Source organism: Gallus gallus, chromosome 4 (genome assembly GCF_016699485.2).
Source record: "Gallus gallus isolate bGalGal1 chromosome 4, bGalGal1.mat.broiler.GRCg7b, whole genome shotgun sequence".
Taxonomy (NCBI): Eukaryota; Metazoa; Chordata; class Aves; order Galliformes; family Phasianidae; genus Gallus; species Gallus gallus.
In genome coordinates, this window is record NC_052535.1 from 32,225,828 (window position 1) to 32,238,385 (window position 12,558).

Sequence of the window (12,558 nt, forward strand, 5' to 3'; positions counted from 1 at the left end):
ATCAATATCATCCAAGAAATCTTTAGACTACCAGACTTCCTAGTGAAGTTTTCAAACCAGAAGTAACAATATGAGGCACAATTTTGCAGTTAACTTCCAAAAACTCACTTGTAAAATACACTTTAAGACAGAGAACGAGGAATCCCCAAAATACAAACATGAGATGTTTAATATGCTTAGAAACCCATGCTATCATGCGTGGTGTTATACTGTCCATCCGTATGGTCACTCAGCATTCAAGCACTGACTGCGTAAAATGCAGAGAAATAGCTGTTAGGATAATCAGTGCAATGAAGAGCATCTCAGATGAGAGGAAACAAGAAGTATTTTGACCTTTTTCAGCCCAGAGAGATAAAGTCTGACAGTGGACACAATTGATTCAGGCAGGAGTGGGCGTGACAAGTCAAGAAGGGAGAAGAACCTTAACACCAAATGACAACGTTGGCATGATACGAAGTCAGTACAAACTAGCCATGCCTAAATTTAGCGTGAAAAATGATAAAGGTTTCTAGCCACCAAAAGAGACTAGAGCTGTTTTCCCACAGAAGTACTAAGAGTTTAAAGAAAAAAATAATAATAACTAGGTAAAAAAAAAAAAGTGCTTAATATCTTGTATATCTAAATGGTACAGTTACCTTCAGCAGGAAAGTCCTGGATTTATCAGATAAAAATGTATCTGTTCAAAGTCACTCTCTTTTCATGAATTAACTGAGTCTAAGGACAGTTTACAAATGGAACTGAATTACAGTAAAGAAATAAAAGTTCATGTTTATGCAAAGCCTGTGTTCACAGTGCTTTCCAAAGAATACAGAGAACAATTATCCAACTGTATTTATCTGAGAATGAATCATTTAAAAGCAGCTATAATTATATGATGCTTTTAGGGATAACATCTCCCAGATCAAGAGGTGATAAAATTTCAACTGCCACTACCCAGAATCCTGTCTGACTCAATTTAAGTCATCAAACCTCCTCTCATCTTTTATATTCTCTTTATTCACAGATAGAGGTTCCTTTTTAAGAACAAAAGAAACATTTAAAGAAAAAGGAAACCTTCCACTCTTGTTTCTTGCCAGCCTTTCAGACTTCACAAGGGTTATCCAACCGCCTAAAATATATTTACAACCCAAGCCATTCTATGATTATATGACCTATTGACTTCTAAGGTCACAGAGACAATTTTAAGTATGGAATTTATATCCAACAGCTGCATGCTACCTTAAATTATATTTAACATTTAATGATTGTAACTCAAAACCATACAATGACTGCGCGTCACCATACATTAACATTTGAAAAAACTTAAATACACATTTATTTATTCATGGACATAACCTCATTTGTAATTACAAAAAATTGAAAATAAGTAGTCTTTGAAATGTTCAAATATTTTTAAGAAATACTTGTTAAAATTACTATAAAGGTATGGTAATTTTAGCTACGCAGTTAACGCACTACATTTCATGAGGTTGGGTCAGATAATTTCAGCTTTAATAGCCATTGGGAAAAAGCTTACACTTTTGGATAGTGCACTGTAAATATCAAATCTGCAAAACAATGATAGCCATGTCACGATGATGTAAATTCTGGAAACCTGTGAAAAACTAGTTTCTCCATGGTAATTGGTTGAGCATAGTTCTCATAATAATTGAAGGATACTTACTAAGCTAATAATGTTTCGGACCCAAAAACTTGGCTACTTCTCCAACTATGAGCTTTGCTACTGGGCTTTGATAACACTGTATAGGTTATAAATTCTCACATAGGAAGTGAAGTTGATTACTAAAATATTTCTAATCTGTAATGTACACAGAGTTGATCTATCCTCACCAACATTCAGTCACTTTACATACCTTCTTCAGTCTCACATGTTTTTGACTCATCTGATCATCCTCCTTCACAGGAATTGGTGCAACCATTCCTCTCCAGTCCCGGTATGCTTTACCTGAGAAGATTAATGTGGTTTTGAAAAATGTATCATTTATCTAAACTACTTCACATTATTTATTTGCATTCAAGCTATTGAATTCCTAATTTCAAATTGTGGAAGTGGAATTGATGTCTACCTCCTATGGGGTGAGTCAGGAGTTTCCAAAAAACACTTCAAATATTCTCTTGCTCATTTTGTGGATCAATGAGCAAAATGTCAAAGTCAGAATCTCATTGCACAGCTTTTAATGCAGTCCTTTCAGTATTTTCAATGGAAAAACTGAAAGCCTAATTTTATCCAGATAGCCTCTATAGAAAAGCATAAAAGAAGCTCGGCATTCTTCCATTCACCTTATCACGGAAAGAATTAGCATGGCTTCCTGTTCCTCTCAAAGCTGTTGGCTGCAATGCTGGCTGCAAGACCTCCTGTTCTTTTGTCTCCTGAAAATTACTTAACTTTTATACTTCTTCCAGATTAAGGCTAAAAACAGGAACAGAGCTGCTTTTTAAAGAGCTAGTCTGATTTTGTCTAACTGTAACTCCACCATAGTCAGTGTAATGTATATATGGACAACTCACAATGTAGTTCTCACTCTAATATGATAATATCTTTAAAATGTTCCTAATGGTAAAGTACACATACATAACTTTTCTAAGAAAAATTATCCCTATCAGCTTCAACTACACTAAATCCTTTCCTCCAATACAATTTCATTTACTGAAAAAAATACATGCATTACTTAAGATCATGAGTTGCCAGATTACATTGTAAAATAAATTAACTATAAAGTTCTCAAAAATAAATAATCTTACTTTTTTTTTTTTGCACAAACGTACATCTGTAAGCAGTTCTTCCATAAAATGCATGAATTAACCTATATCACAGAAATTTTGACACTAACACAGTGAAAGAATTTTCTGCTTTTTAGAAGAAAATACAACCTTGATTTCAGTGAGTGCACTACAGTATCAGGGAGATCAAAGATACCTCAGAAGATTAAATCATTTCAGGAAAACCAAATAAAATTTGGCTAGTAAAAAGTAATAGGCAAGTTTCGCCTATTATTCACATCAAAATAGAGCAGACATACTGAAAAAGATCAACATTTTTTTGTCCAGATTTCATTCTCCAGAAGTAGCGTACTTTAATCACTTATGAGAAAATTTTAAATATAAATAGGTACAGAGATATCTACAGTCTCCTCCTCCTCTCTAGGTTGGCTGAACTCTTCAAATACAAAGTTTAATGTGACTTGCTCTTTACAGTGTTATAATCAATAAAGACTCTGGCTATTCTTGATGGTTTACAATTTGGTATCAATAATTTACCTGAAAAAACAATCTCAAAAAGTAATTACAATTTTGTGAAAAGTATGGATTTTTACTTTATTGTTCAGAAATCCCTTTTGTTTTCCTCCATCTCCATCCCTTGTTACCATGAGTTAATTTTCAAATGTGTTTTCACAGTGCACTGAAGGGAGCACACAAAGATGGAATTTCTTGATCAATTTTTTCCTTCCTACTTAGCATGCCTGAGACATACATACCTGTTAAACCATTCCCTTTCTGTAGTATAGTCATCTTTTCTGAAAGTGTTTCCTGATAAATTTTGTCCAGGCTTTGGACTGTAGAAGGACCATTTTTCTTCTGCCACATGTTTTTTGGAATGCTGTGGCCAGGACTGCACAACTGTTTATATTCATAATTAATAAAATAACGTGCTTTCTTTTATTCTACAGGTCACAGTGTTTACATTTACTGGCACAAGATCTTATCTCTCTATCCAAAACCAACAAAAATTCTGTAATTTCATTATGGATTCACTGATGGAAAAAGATCAAAAGCACTAGGGAATGAAAACTAAAAAAGCTGTGCTACAAACAGTTAAGACTTAGGTCATTTTCCTGCTCTTTCAGATACTTCCTGTAACTTCTGCCAACCTAGGAGCTGCCATCAAGATTCATCATTCTCTCTAACATAACTGCTATTTCTGCAGGGAAATGAAACAGTCTCTTGGTTGCTCCCAGGAGAGAAGAGTTTCCTAAGTACTAAATTACTTAAGATTGAGTGACCTGTTAGACTACAAAAGAAAAAAACAGCTAATTTGGTGCTCTGTATCTGGTTGAGCAGGCACAGCATACCATTAGAAAACATGCAACTAAACAATATTTAGCCCCTACTTGCAACAGGGAATAGGATTTAAAGATACAGCTCTTTCTTTTACATCTTTTATGTATTTGGTTAAGCATTTTTTTTTAGTGGGTTGGATTTTACAGCTTCTAACTCTCTCCATGAATGCCTGACTAATGGAATTCACTGCAAAGTTTGGTTATTTGAGCTACTTCTAGAAATCTCAGTCATCTTGGAAATACTGCAGAACACTGCTTATTTCCTCTTTTTTTTTTTTTATCAATCCCTCCTCTACTAAATGAAGACATATATGAAAAATGCCTGATATAGCTCAGTAAGAAAGATAAAGAAATTATGTAGTGACCACATGCAATATCCTAATGCAGAGATGTTGGAATGTGCTGGGGATCTCTGTTACCTAGTTTATTCACATAGCTTAGAAAAGTGATTTTCTGTTACCCACACAACCATTACCTTGGAGCCTGAGAATTCAATAAGTATCAGAAATAACAACAACAACAACAACAAAAAAACCTGTGAGAAAAAACAGGTATAAATCATTTTGCAAATCCAGGGACCAGTGTCAAAACAGAAAGAAAGAAAGAAAGAGAGGAAGAGAGACAGACACAAATTCCTGCTCATTATACTTTCCCAAGTAACACTTCTGAATTAGATCATGACCATTTTCATCTCATGCACTTTTACCTAGTCTCTTCCCACAAAGAGTGTTTCGGTAAGCTCAAACAGGAGGACTTTTAACTTCTATGGGTCTTTTAAAAGTCAAACATTGTTGCAGGAATCTCCTGAAATACATATCTGTGTGATCCAATAATCAGGTGAGAAAAGCCAGAGTTTAAACGAAGCTTCTCCCAAAAGCACTTTTTCCCAGTTCCTCTTTTAATTCAGAAATCAATGTTGGAAGGAAGAGGAGGAAGTTAATGAAAACTCGCAGCTAACTACTCTCCTGTAAAATACATTTCATTTTAATCTATAGTGCTTACAAGCAAGTATTAGCTAGATGATAAAATTAGAAGTTTATTATTAGAAGTGATTAGATACGATAGACATGATTAGAAGTTCATTGTTCAGGTATATGTATAACTTTAATGGAGGGTGGGGCTAGTTTAATAACATAGTGCTAGAGAACCAATTCAAAGAATTCCTGTTTTGTCTATGAAGTCAGATAAGAGTTTTGAGAGTGAACGGGAAAAAAATAATGGCCAAAATCTGGAAATATAAAGCAATCCTATAATGCATGAGGTTCATATTGAAGTTTGTATCTACTCTGATGTATTTTACACTGGCAGGATAGCATAAATAAGTTATGGATCATCAGTGCAACAAATATGAGATGTTCCCTTGTTATGTTGTTATGTTCCCTGTCTAGACTGCAACTTACATTACTTTTATTTTAAACAAATTTCCATAGCAAAATATATATATATTTTTTTTCTGTATGTCTCTGATGATTGATGCCAAAATGGAATTAGGATATTCTTATGAAAATTTACATAAATGAATGACATTTTGAAATTTATCTGTTGGAAACTACTTTGTTTTCAAAAAATAACCTGAAAATGTTTCCTGATTAGCTTTTTTCCTTAACACAATTTCTTTAAGGGCAACTTTAAAAGCAAACAAAAACTCAATTGTCTACTGAGGTTCTAAGCAACCTAAGAACTTAACTTCCATGCATATCAATAGAACAATTAAAACCCGATGGGATTTCCTAAAATGTCCAGGATTCAAACTGCATTTTTATTTGCCACAGTATTACTAAAGCCTGACTTTTTAGCCTCTGGTTCTGTTTTATTTTGAGAATACATTTCATTGCCTATTTTGACATGGACAATGCCACTTCACAAAAGGAGAGCCACCTCTGCTGACATATACATACTGGAGCTCTCATCATTCGAAAATTATTGTTTCTATTCTCAAGCTGTTTCATCTTTTGTCACTTAGCATTTCAACTTTCAACCTATGCTAGCTTGTTTGCCTTATTGCATTGTTACCCTACATTTACCAATGTAAACTAGATTTAACCAACATACCACTATTGCACTCATCTTTATTTTCACGTGCAGACATGTATTTAAGTTACTTCAGCGCTTATTAAGGTTTTTCAAATGCAAGAATTCTGTTTTTGTAGTCTAGCAATTATAGAAGCTCTTAGTTGATTTCTTATACTTCCACTGATTTCGTTCTTTTTTACTGATTGGTTTGTCAATGTAGACAAAACACAGAATCAATCAGAATGTCCTGGGTTGAAACGGACCTCAAGCATCATCGAGCTCCAACCCCCCTGCCACAGGCAGGGCCACCAACCTCCCCATTTAATACTAGACCAGGATGCCCAGGGCCCCATCCAACCTGGCCTTAAACACCTCCAGGGACAGTGCATCCACAACCTCTCTGGCAGCCAGTTCCAGCACCTCACCACTCTCATAGTAAAAAACTTCCATCTGACATCCAACCTAAATCTTCCCTCCCTCAACTTAAAACTTGTCCTGCTGTTATCTACCCTTTCAAAGAGTTGACTCCCCTCCTGCTTACAGGCTCCCTTTAGGTAGTGAAAGGCTGCAATGAGGTCACCCCGCAGCCTTTTCTCCAGGCTGAACAAGCCCATCTCCCTCAGCCTGTCCTCATAGGGGGGTGTGTTCCAGCCCTCTGATCATCTTTGAGGCCCTCCTCTGGACCCTCTCCAACAGCTCCCTGTCTTTCTTGTACTGGGGGCTCCAGACCTGGACACAATACTCCAGATGGGGCCTCACAAGGGCAGAATAGACAGGGACGATCACCTCCCTGTCCCTGCTGGCAACCCCTCTTCTGATGGAGCCCAGGATACCACTTGCTTTCCAAGCTGCAAGAGCACATTGCTGGCTCATGTTAAGTTCTTCATCCCTCAGGACCCCCAGGTCCTTTTCTGCAGGACTACTCTCAAGGACTGCTCCTTCCAGTCTGTATAAATGCCTGGGTCATCCTGGTCACCAATGCCTTGGTGTCATCAGCAAACTTGCTGAGGGTGCACTCAATTCCATCATCAATGTCATTGATAAAGATGTTAAAGAGCACCAGTCCCAAGACAGACCCCTGGGGGATGCTGCTCACTACCCAGCCTCCACCTGGACACAGAACCATTAATCACCACCATCTGTCTGCAGCCTTTCAACCAATTCCTTATCCACTGGATGGGTCCACCCATAAAATCCACATCCCTCCAATTTGGAGATAAGGTTGTGGTAGGGGACCATGTCAAAGGCCTTGCTCAAGTCCAGGTAAATGACATCGATCACCTTCCCTTTGTCCACTAATGCTGTCACTCCACTTGCAACACTGCAAATTATTTTCTTTCAGCTAACATTTTTTCCTCAACAAAAGCAGGATTGTTACTCTTCCTAATATCACAGCTACTGCTGGAAATATAATTCCAGTGCCAAATGGCCAATATAAGATGTAATTCTTCACAGTATAGAAATAGCTATTGAATCTGCAATAATTGTACCTTTGGTGTAGAATAATAGAAGAAAGGGATCTTAAAGATCATCTTGTTCCAACCTGCCTGCTGTGGGAGCTCCAGCCCTCTGATCATCTTTGTGACCCTCTTCTGAACTCACTCCAATAGTCCCATGTCTTTCTTGTGCTGAAGGCCCCAGGTCTGGATGCAGTATTCCTGATGGGGCTTCATATGGGCAGAATAAAAGGGGACAATCTCCTCCCTCTCCCTACAAGTCACCTCTCTTTTGATGCAGACCAAGATGCAGTTGGTTTTCCAGCCTGTAAACGCACACTGTTGATTTGTGTCAAGCTTTTCATAGAACAGGAGTCCCAAGTCCTTCTCTGCAGGGCCACTCTCAGTGAGTTCTTTCCCCAGTCTGTACACATCTCTGGGACTGACCTGACCCAGTGCAACATCTTGTAGGTAGAAGATAATCAATCCTGTCTTCCCCACAGAAGTGGTATTGGTCCCTGCCAGGCTAAGGTTATTTGCTAGAATTCATCTGTCATGTAATACAGCCAGGTGTTTTAAAAATGGTTATTTAAAATAAAAACATATTCCTCATTTCCTTTCATTAAAGTATCAGGAAACATTCTTCTACAGTCTAAACAAAGGTATGTATTTTGCAAATAGTTTACTGTCTTCACAAAAAATACCAATTTGTTTACCAGAAACGTACCAGACAGACTGTAAATAAAAAGGAAAAGCTTCTGCAAGTGCCGAAAGTCTGCTTTTCATAGCTGATATTACAAATAATTAGCTTGGCATTTATTAAATGACATTTCTAAGAACTGCTAAAGCTGATTTAACAAGTGAAAAGAACAACCCTATTTTGTTTAGAAAAGGTAGTTGTATTGCTGCACACTTTATGCAAAATATTTTTGCCAATTCAGGTTGAAAACATCATTTCTGGAAATAAATAACACTTGAATAATAAGCACTTGAAATAAACATCCCCTCTATACGCTGAACTTTCTATAATTGTGCTCTCTGCTTCACAAAACCTGATAAAACGTGGTAAAGCTGATATACACTGCAACTGAGTGGGTTCATGATAAAGTTATAACAAATTTACTCTTACTTAAAGATGTGTTACTTTTTTCAAAGTATATTCCAATTCATAAACAATTCAGATTGTCTTTTGTATTTTGGTCAAAAAAAAAAAAAAGGAAGATATACATCCTTTCTAAACTTCAGAATCAAGCTTGATAGGAGCCACCAATAGTAAATATTTTGAAGAATCAAGATTGCATGTGCTTGTCTATTTATCCAGCCCAGAGCATATTAACTATTTATATTAAAAGATAGTCTCATCAGCTTTATTTCTATGCATTAGAAATATTAAAACTTCTTTCAAGTACCTATGATACCAGAATATAATTCACCCAGTTCTGCTGCTTATTTAGCATACCCACATCTCTCCAGGGGCAAGAATGATGTCTTTAATCTGAATGGCACGTACAAATAGGATTCCCATAGAGAGAATTTGCAAATGGAGAGAGGGAGGTTGGTTTTACATGCACACATGCATGCATCTGCATACGTGTGTGTATGAGAAAATTTTATTTCACTACTTAAAGATGATGAAGACCTACAAAGCAATCCAGTTACCAGGCATTGAACCTGTCTCTAGATGCTTGAGAATGTTTTAGCATGTCACATAAAGATCTAGAAAAGGTTGAGATCTATTGTATATTTCTGTATAAGAAAAAAAGACAAAAAGTGACTTATGTGAACTGTTAGGATAAATGAGCAATATCAGTGACAAATATTCTGTCATACTTTACTCTTGATATTTTGAGGGAAAAGGAAATACACTCCTTTTTCTCTTTATTTCCTTCACTAATTCTTTTTATAACCTCCAAAACATTTTGGGCTCCTTAAGCACAGAAAAAACCAAAGAGGATAACAAAAATGCGTTTTATGTCAAAAAGAAAGTAAACTCCTTAAAATACATATATATAGTTTCTCAAGAAAACTTCCATTTACAAAGTAAAAGGAAAACCTTAAAATTCTAAGTTCTTATTTTGTAACAGTCTTGAAGAAGCACAAATATACCATGGGAAATAAAAAGATATTTAAACAGATTTCCATTGCAGTGTACAATTAGTGCTTGCAAATAGTGAAAACATGCTTCTACAGCACTCTACATTCATCAAAGCGATATTAGGTATACAATTTCACAGTGAATAAAATACAAGTTATAGCAGCACATATCTGAGTATCTTAGGGGTGCCTCATTAGCATTGCACTGGCTTAGGAACACTGATGGAAAACATCCATAAAGCTTTCAGTTGAGAAATGATATTGTGTCTCTATTACCACTTCGTAAGATCTCTCCTTTCGCACCTTGGAGGATTTTGTTGAACCCCACCATCCTAAACCTAGAAGTTAATCTTCCTCTTTCACTTCTTTCTACATCGGCTCATTTCCAAATACTCAGTGATACTTTATTTCATAGCCATTCTTTACATCAGTCATATAAAGCTTTCCATTAAAGAATTCAGCTTCTGCCCTCAAGGAACCTCCTTGGGCCTAATTTATTGAAGTGAAAATGAAACAGGAAAAAGAGTCAAGTATACACATGAATGGATTATGTTCCCTCTAAGAAAAAAAAACAAAACAAAACAAAAAAAAACCTTTGAACTGCAGTTTCTTTCCCTCCTTCTCCATCTCATCACCATGGGTTATTTCTCAAATGGACTTTCACAGCAGCTCTTCACTGAAGTGAATGCTCCTACTTTGAGACCTTGGTATTAGTTCAGTAATTACAATTGTTCAGCCCTGTATTTAATAGGCATGTGAGAAGACTGCTAAAAATACAGCCTATATTGCCTATAAAACCTTTAGAAATACATACAAAGCTGCAATCTCCAAACCGAATCCTGTTCCAATCAGTAAAGCTTTTCTACTAAGCTGTAATGAAAAAAAAAGAAGAAAAAAGAAATAATACTAGGGCAGAAGAAACAGAGGAAAGAATAAAGACTGTAATTCAAACAACCACAGCTGTGGTCAGGAGAGCAGAAGTTATTTCATCACTGCTGCAAACTGATCTGATTTTTTCAAATGCTTCAAAATTCTGCTATTTCTAATTTGCTCTTAAAAGCCTTTGATTGTATCAACAAAACATCAAAGTGCCTAAGCAATACATTGCGTGAGTATCCTTCATAAAGGTCATGTGAAATCTCCTCATCTTTTTTATTTTAAGATTCAGTCTCCATTGGAAAATTCACTGCTAATTTGTGGTGCTATAAGTGTTTTTCTCCTTTCCTTCCTTCAAACCTTATTTCCAGCTAACGCTCTCCTTCATGAAATGAAAGTGTTTCACGCACTTTCCCATTGAAAAAAGCACCATCAGATTTTTGTATCTTTGTTATTAAACAAATATGTTGGCTTTTTTTTCCTGATGTGACCATGAACTCTACTGAATCTAGAAAGAAAAATAACCAGGTCAGAGTTTCCTGTGGTAAGATGGAAGTAAGCCACGAAAAAACATAACACCCACAAACGGTGCTAGATAGCTTGAAATTATACCTCGTGTTAATTACCAATAACTCCACCATTTTAGGAGCCCCTAACTGAAAAGATAGTTACAATGGAATTTAAAAATGATCTCAACTTCATCAGACACCATTTTTTCCCTTTTTTTTGACAGAAAAATCTGTCAGTTTTCTTATACAATAAGAAAAAAAAATAGGCAGATGCGCCTGAAGCAAGCAGCAGTAATTTGATTGTTTTTTAAAAACCCACTCATATTGAGGACTGAAATTCCATCACAGCCTCAGAAAAATGATTTTTTCTTTCCACTCTACCTAGGTGCGACTGACTACAGAATTACCTAAAATGGTGACACACAAAAGGGAACTGGAGCTAGTCTTATGCTTCTACTGAAGCCCAAAAACTAGCTAGTGTCTCTTTAAAGGGAAAAAGGAGGGTGCAGATGTTTTCACTCTGAGCACACTTTGGTGTGATTCTGCATCAAACAATGTTTAGAAGTGAGCCCAAGTCACATACTAAGGCCTCCAGCTTTTGGCAGTCCTTCAGCTCTAAAGATCAGATTTTCAGAACTGTTCAGCTGTCACAGATAATGCAGTACCAATCCAGCACTTGGCCTTTCAGCTTCTGGCCTTTACTGCATCAAGTCTTTTATTCAGAAAACAGATTTCTTATTAGTGTCATCTGTTAAACTAAAAGAGGAAAAATGACTGTTGTTGTAAAAGTTATTTTTCAAAAGTGCATTCAGAAATGCTAATATTAATATATTTTTTCATTTAGGACCTGTCTGTGGAAAGCAGGTTTGGCAAATACTTAGGCATATATGGCTTCCAAGATCCTGTTTTCTATCCACTACCAAATCAGTCATACCCTAACTATGAAGCCATATAAATGAACTGTGAATTGGAAAAAGCACACTTATTTGAACTCGGTTAAAAAAAAAAGAGGGGGGGGAGGGGAAGTACCTGAATCAGGCTTTGAACCATCGTGGAGGCTGCAGCATTACCTTATTAAGTAAGTCCAAGCATAAAAGCTAGGTGGTCTTACAGATATTCCAATCACAGTATTACATTTTCTAAGTATAATTCAAATGGTTTACTCAAAACACATCGCTCATCATTAAGAATGATGCTAAAATGGGCAACATCAGTACTGTTACCAGCTCTTCCCAACAAAACAGGTCACGTTTCTGTTACAGTGACCTGTTTACACCTACTTAAAGAAACTTCAACTGTAGAAGCTGAACTTCTCTTTGTTGAGCATATTTGTCTTTAAAAAATATAGATGCATACAGACAAAAGCTGAATTCCAACTTGCTTCCTCATATTCTGCTAGAAAATCATTATTCCTTATGACAGAAATAGAGGTGGGCAACAGAATGAAAAAGCTGAACTAAGTTCAAGCCAATACTTGACTGTGACTCATCTTTGTTCATGAATAAGGATGAACCAAGTCAGTACAAAGTTTCTGGCACTATTTCCTTATCATCAAATATGTTTGATTTTTTC

The 12,558-nt window shown here is 36.2% G+C and overlaps 1 protein-coding gene across 14 annotated transcripts in view; it reads right to left on the minus strand.

The window, feature by feature from the left end:
* IQCM (IQ motif containing M) overlaps positions 1–12,558 on the minus strand; it is a 184,443-nt gene that overhangs the window by 72,092 nt on the left and 99,793 nt on the right. For all 14 annotated transcript variants that reach the window (XM_040699165.2, XM_046941242.1, XM_040699157.2 and 11 more), the window contains one exon: positions 1,854–1,945. In XM_040699165.2, coding sequence (XP_040555099.1) covers positions 1,854–1,945 — 92 coding nt within the window. The remainder of the gene's footprint in view (positions 1–1,853; positions 1,946–12,558) is intronic.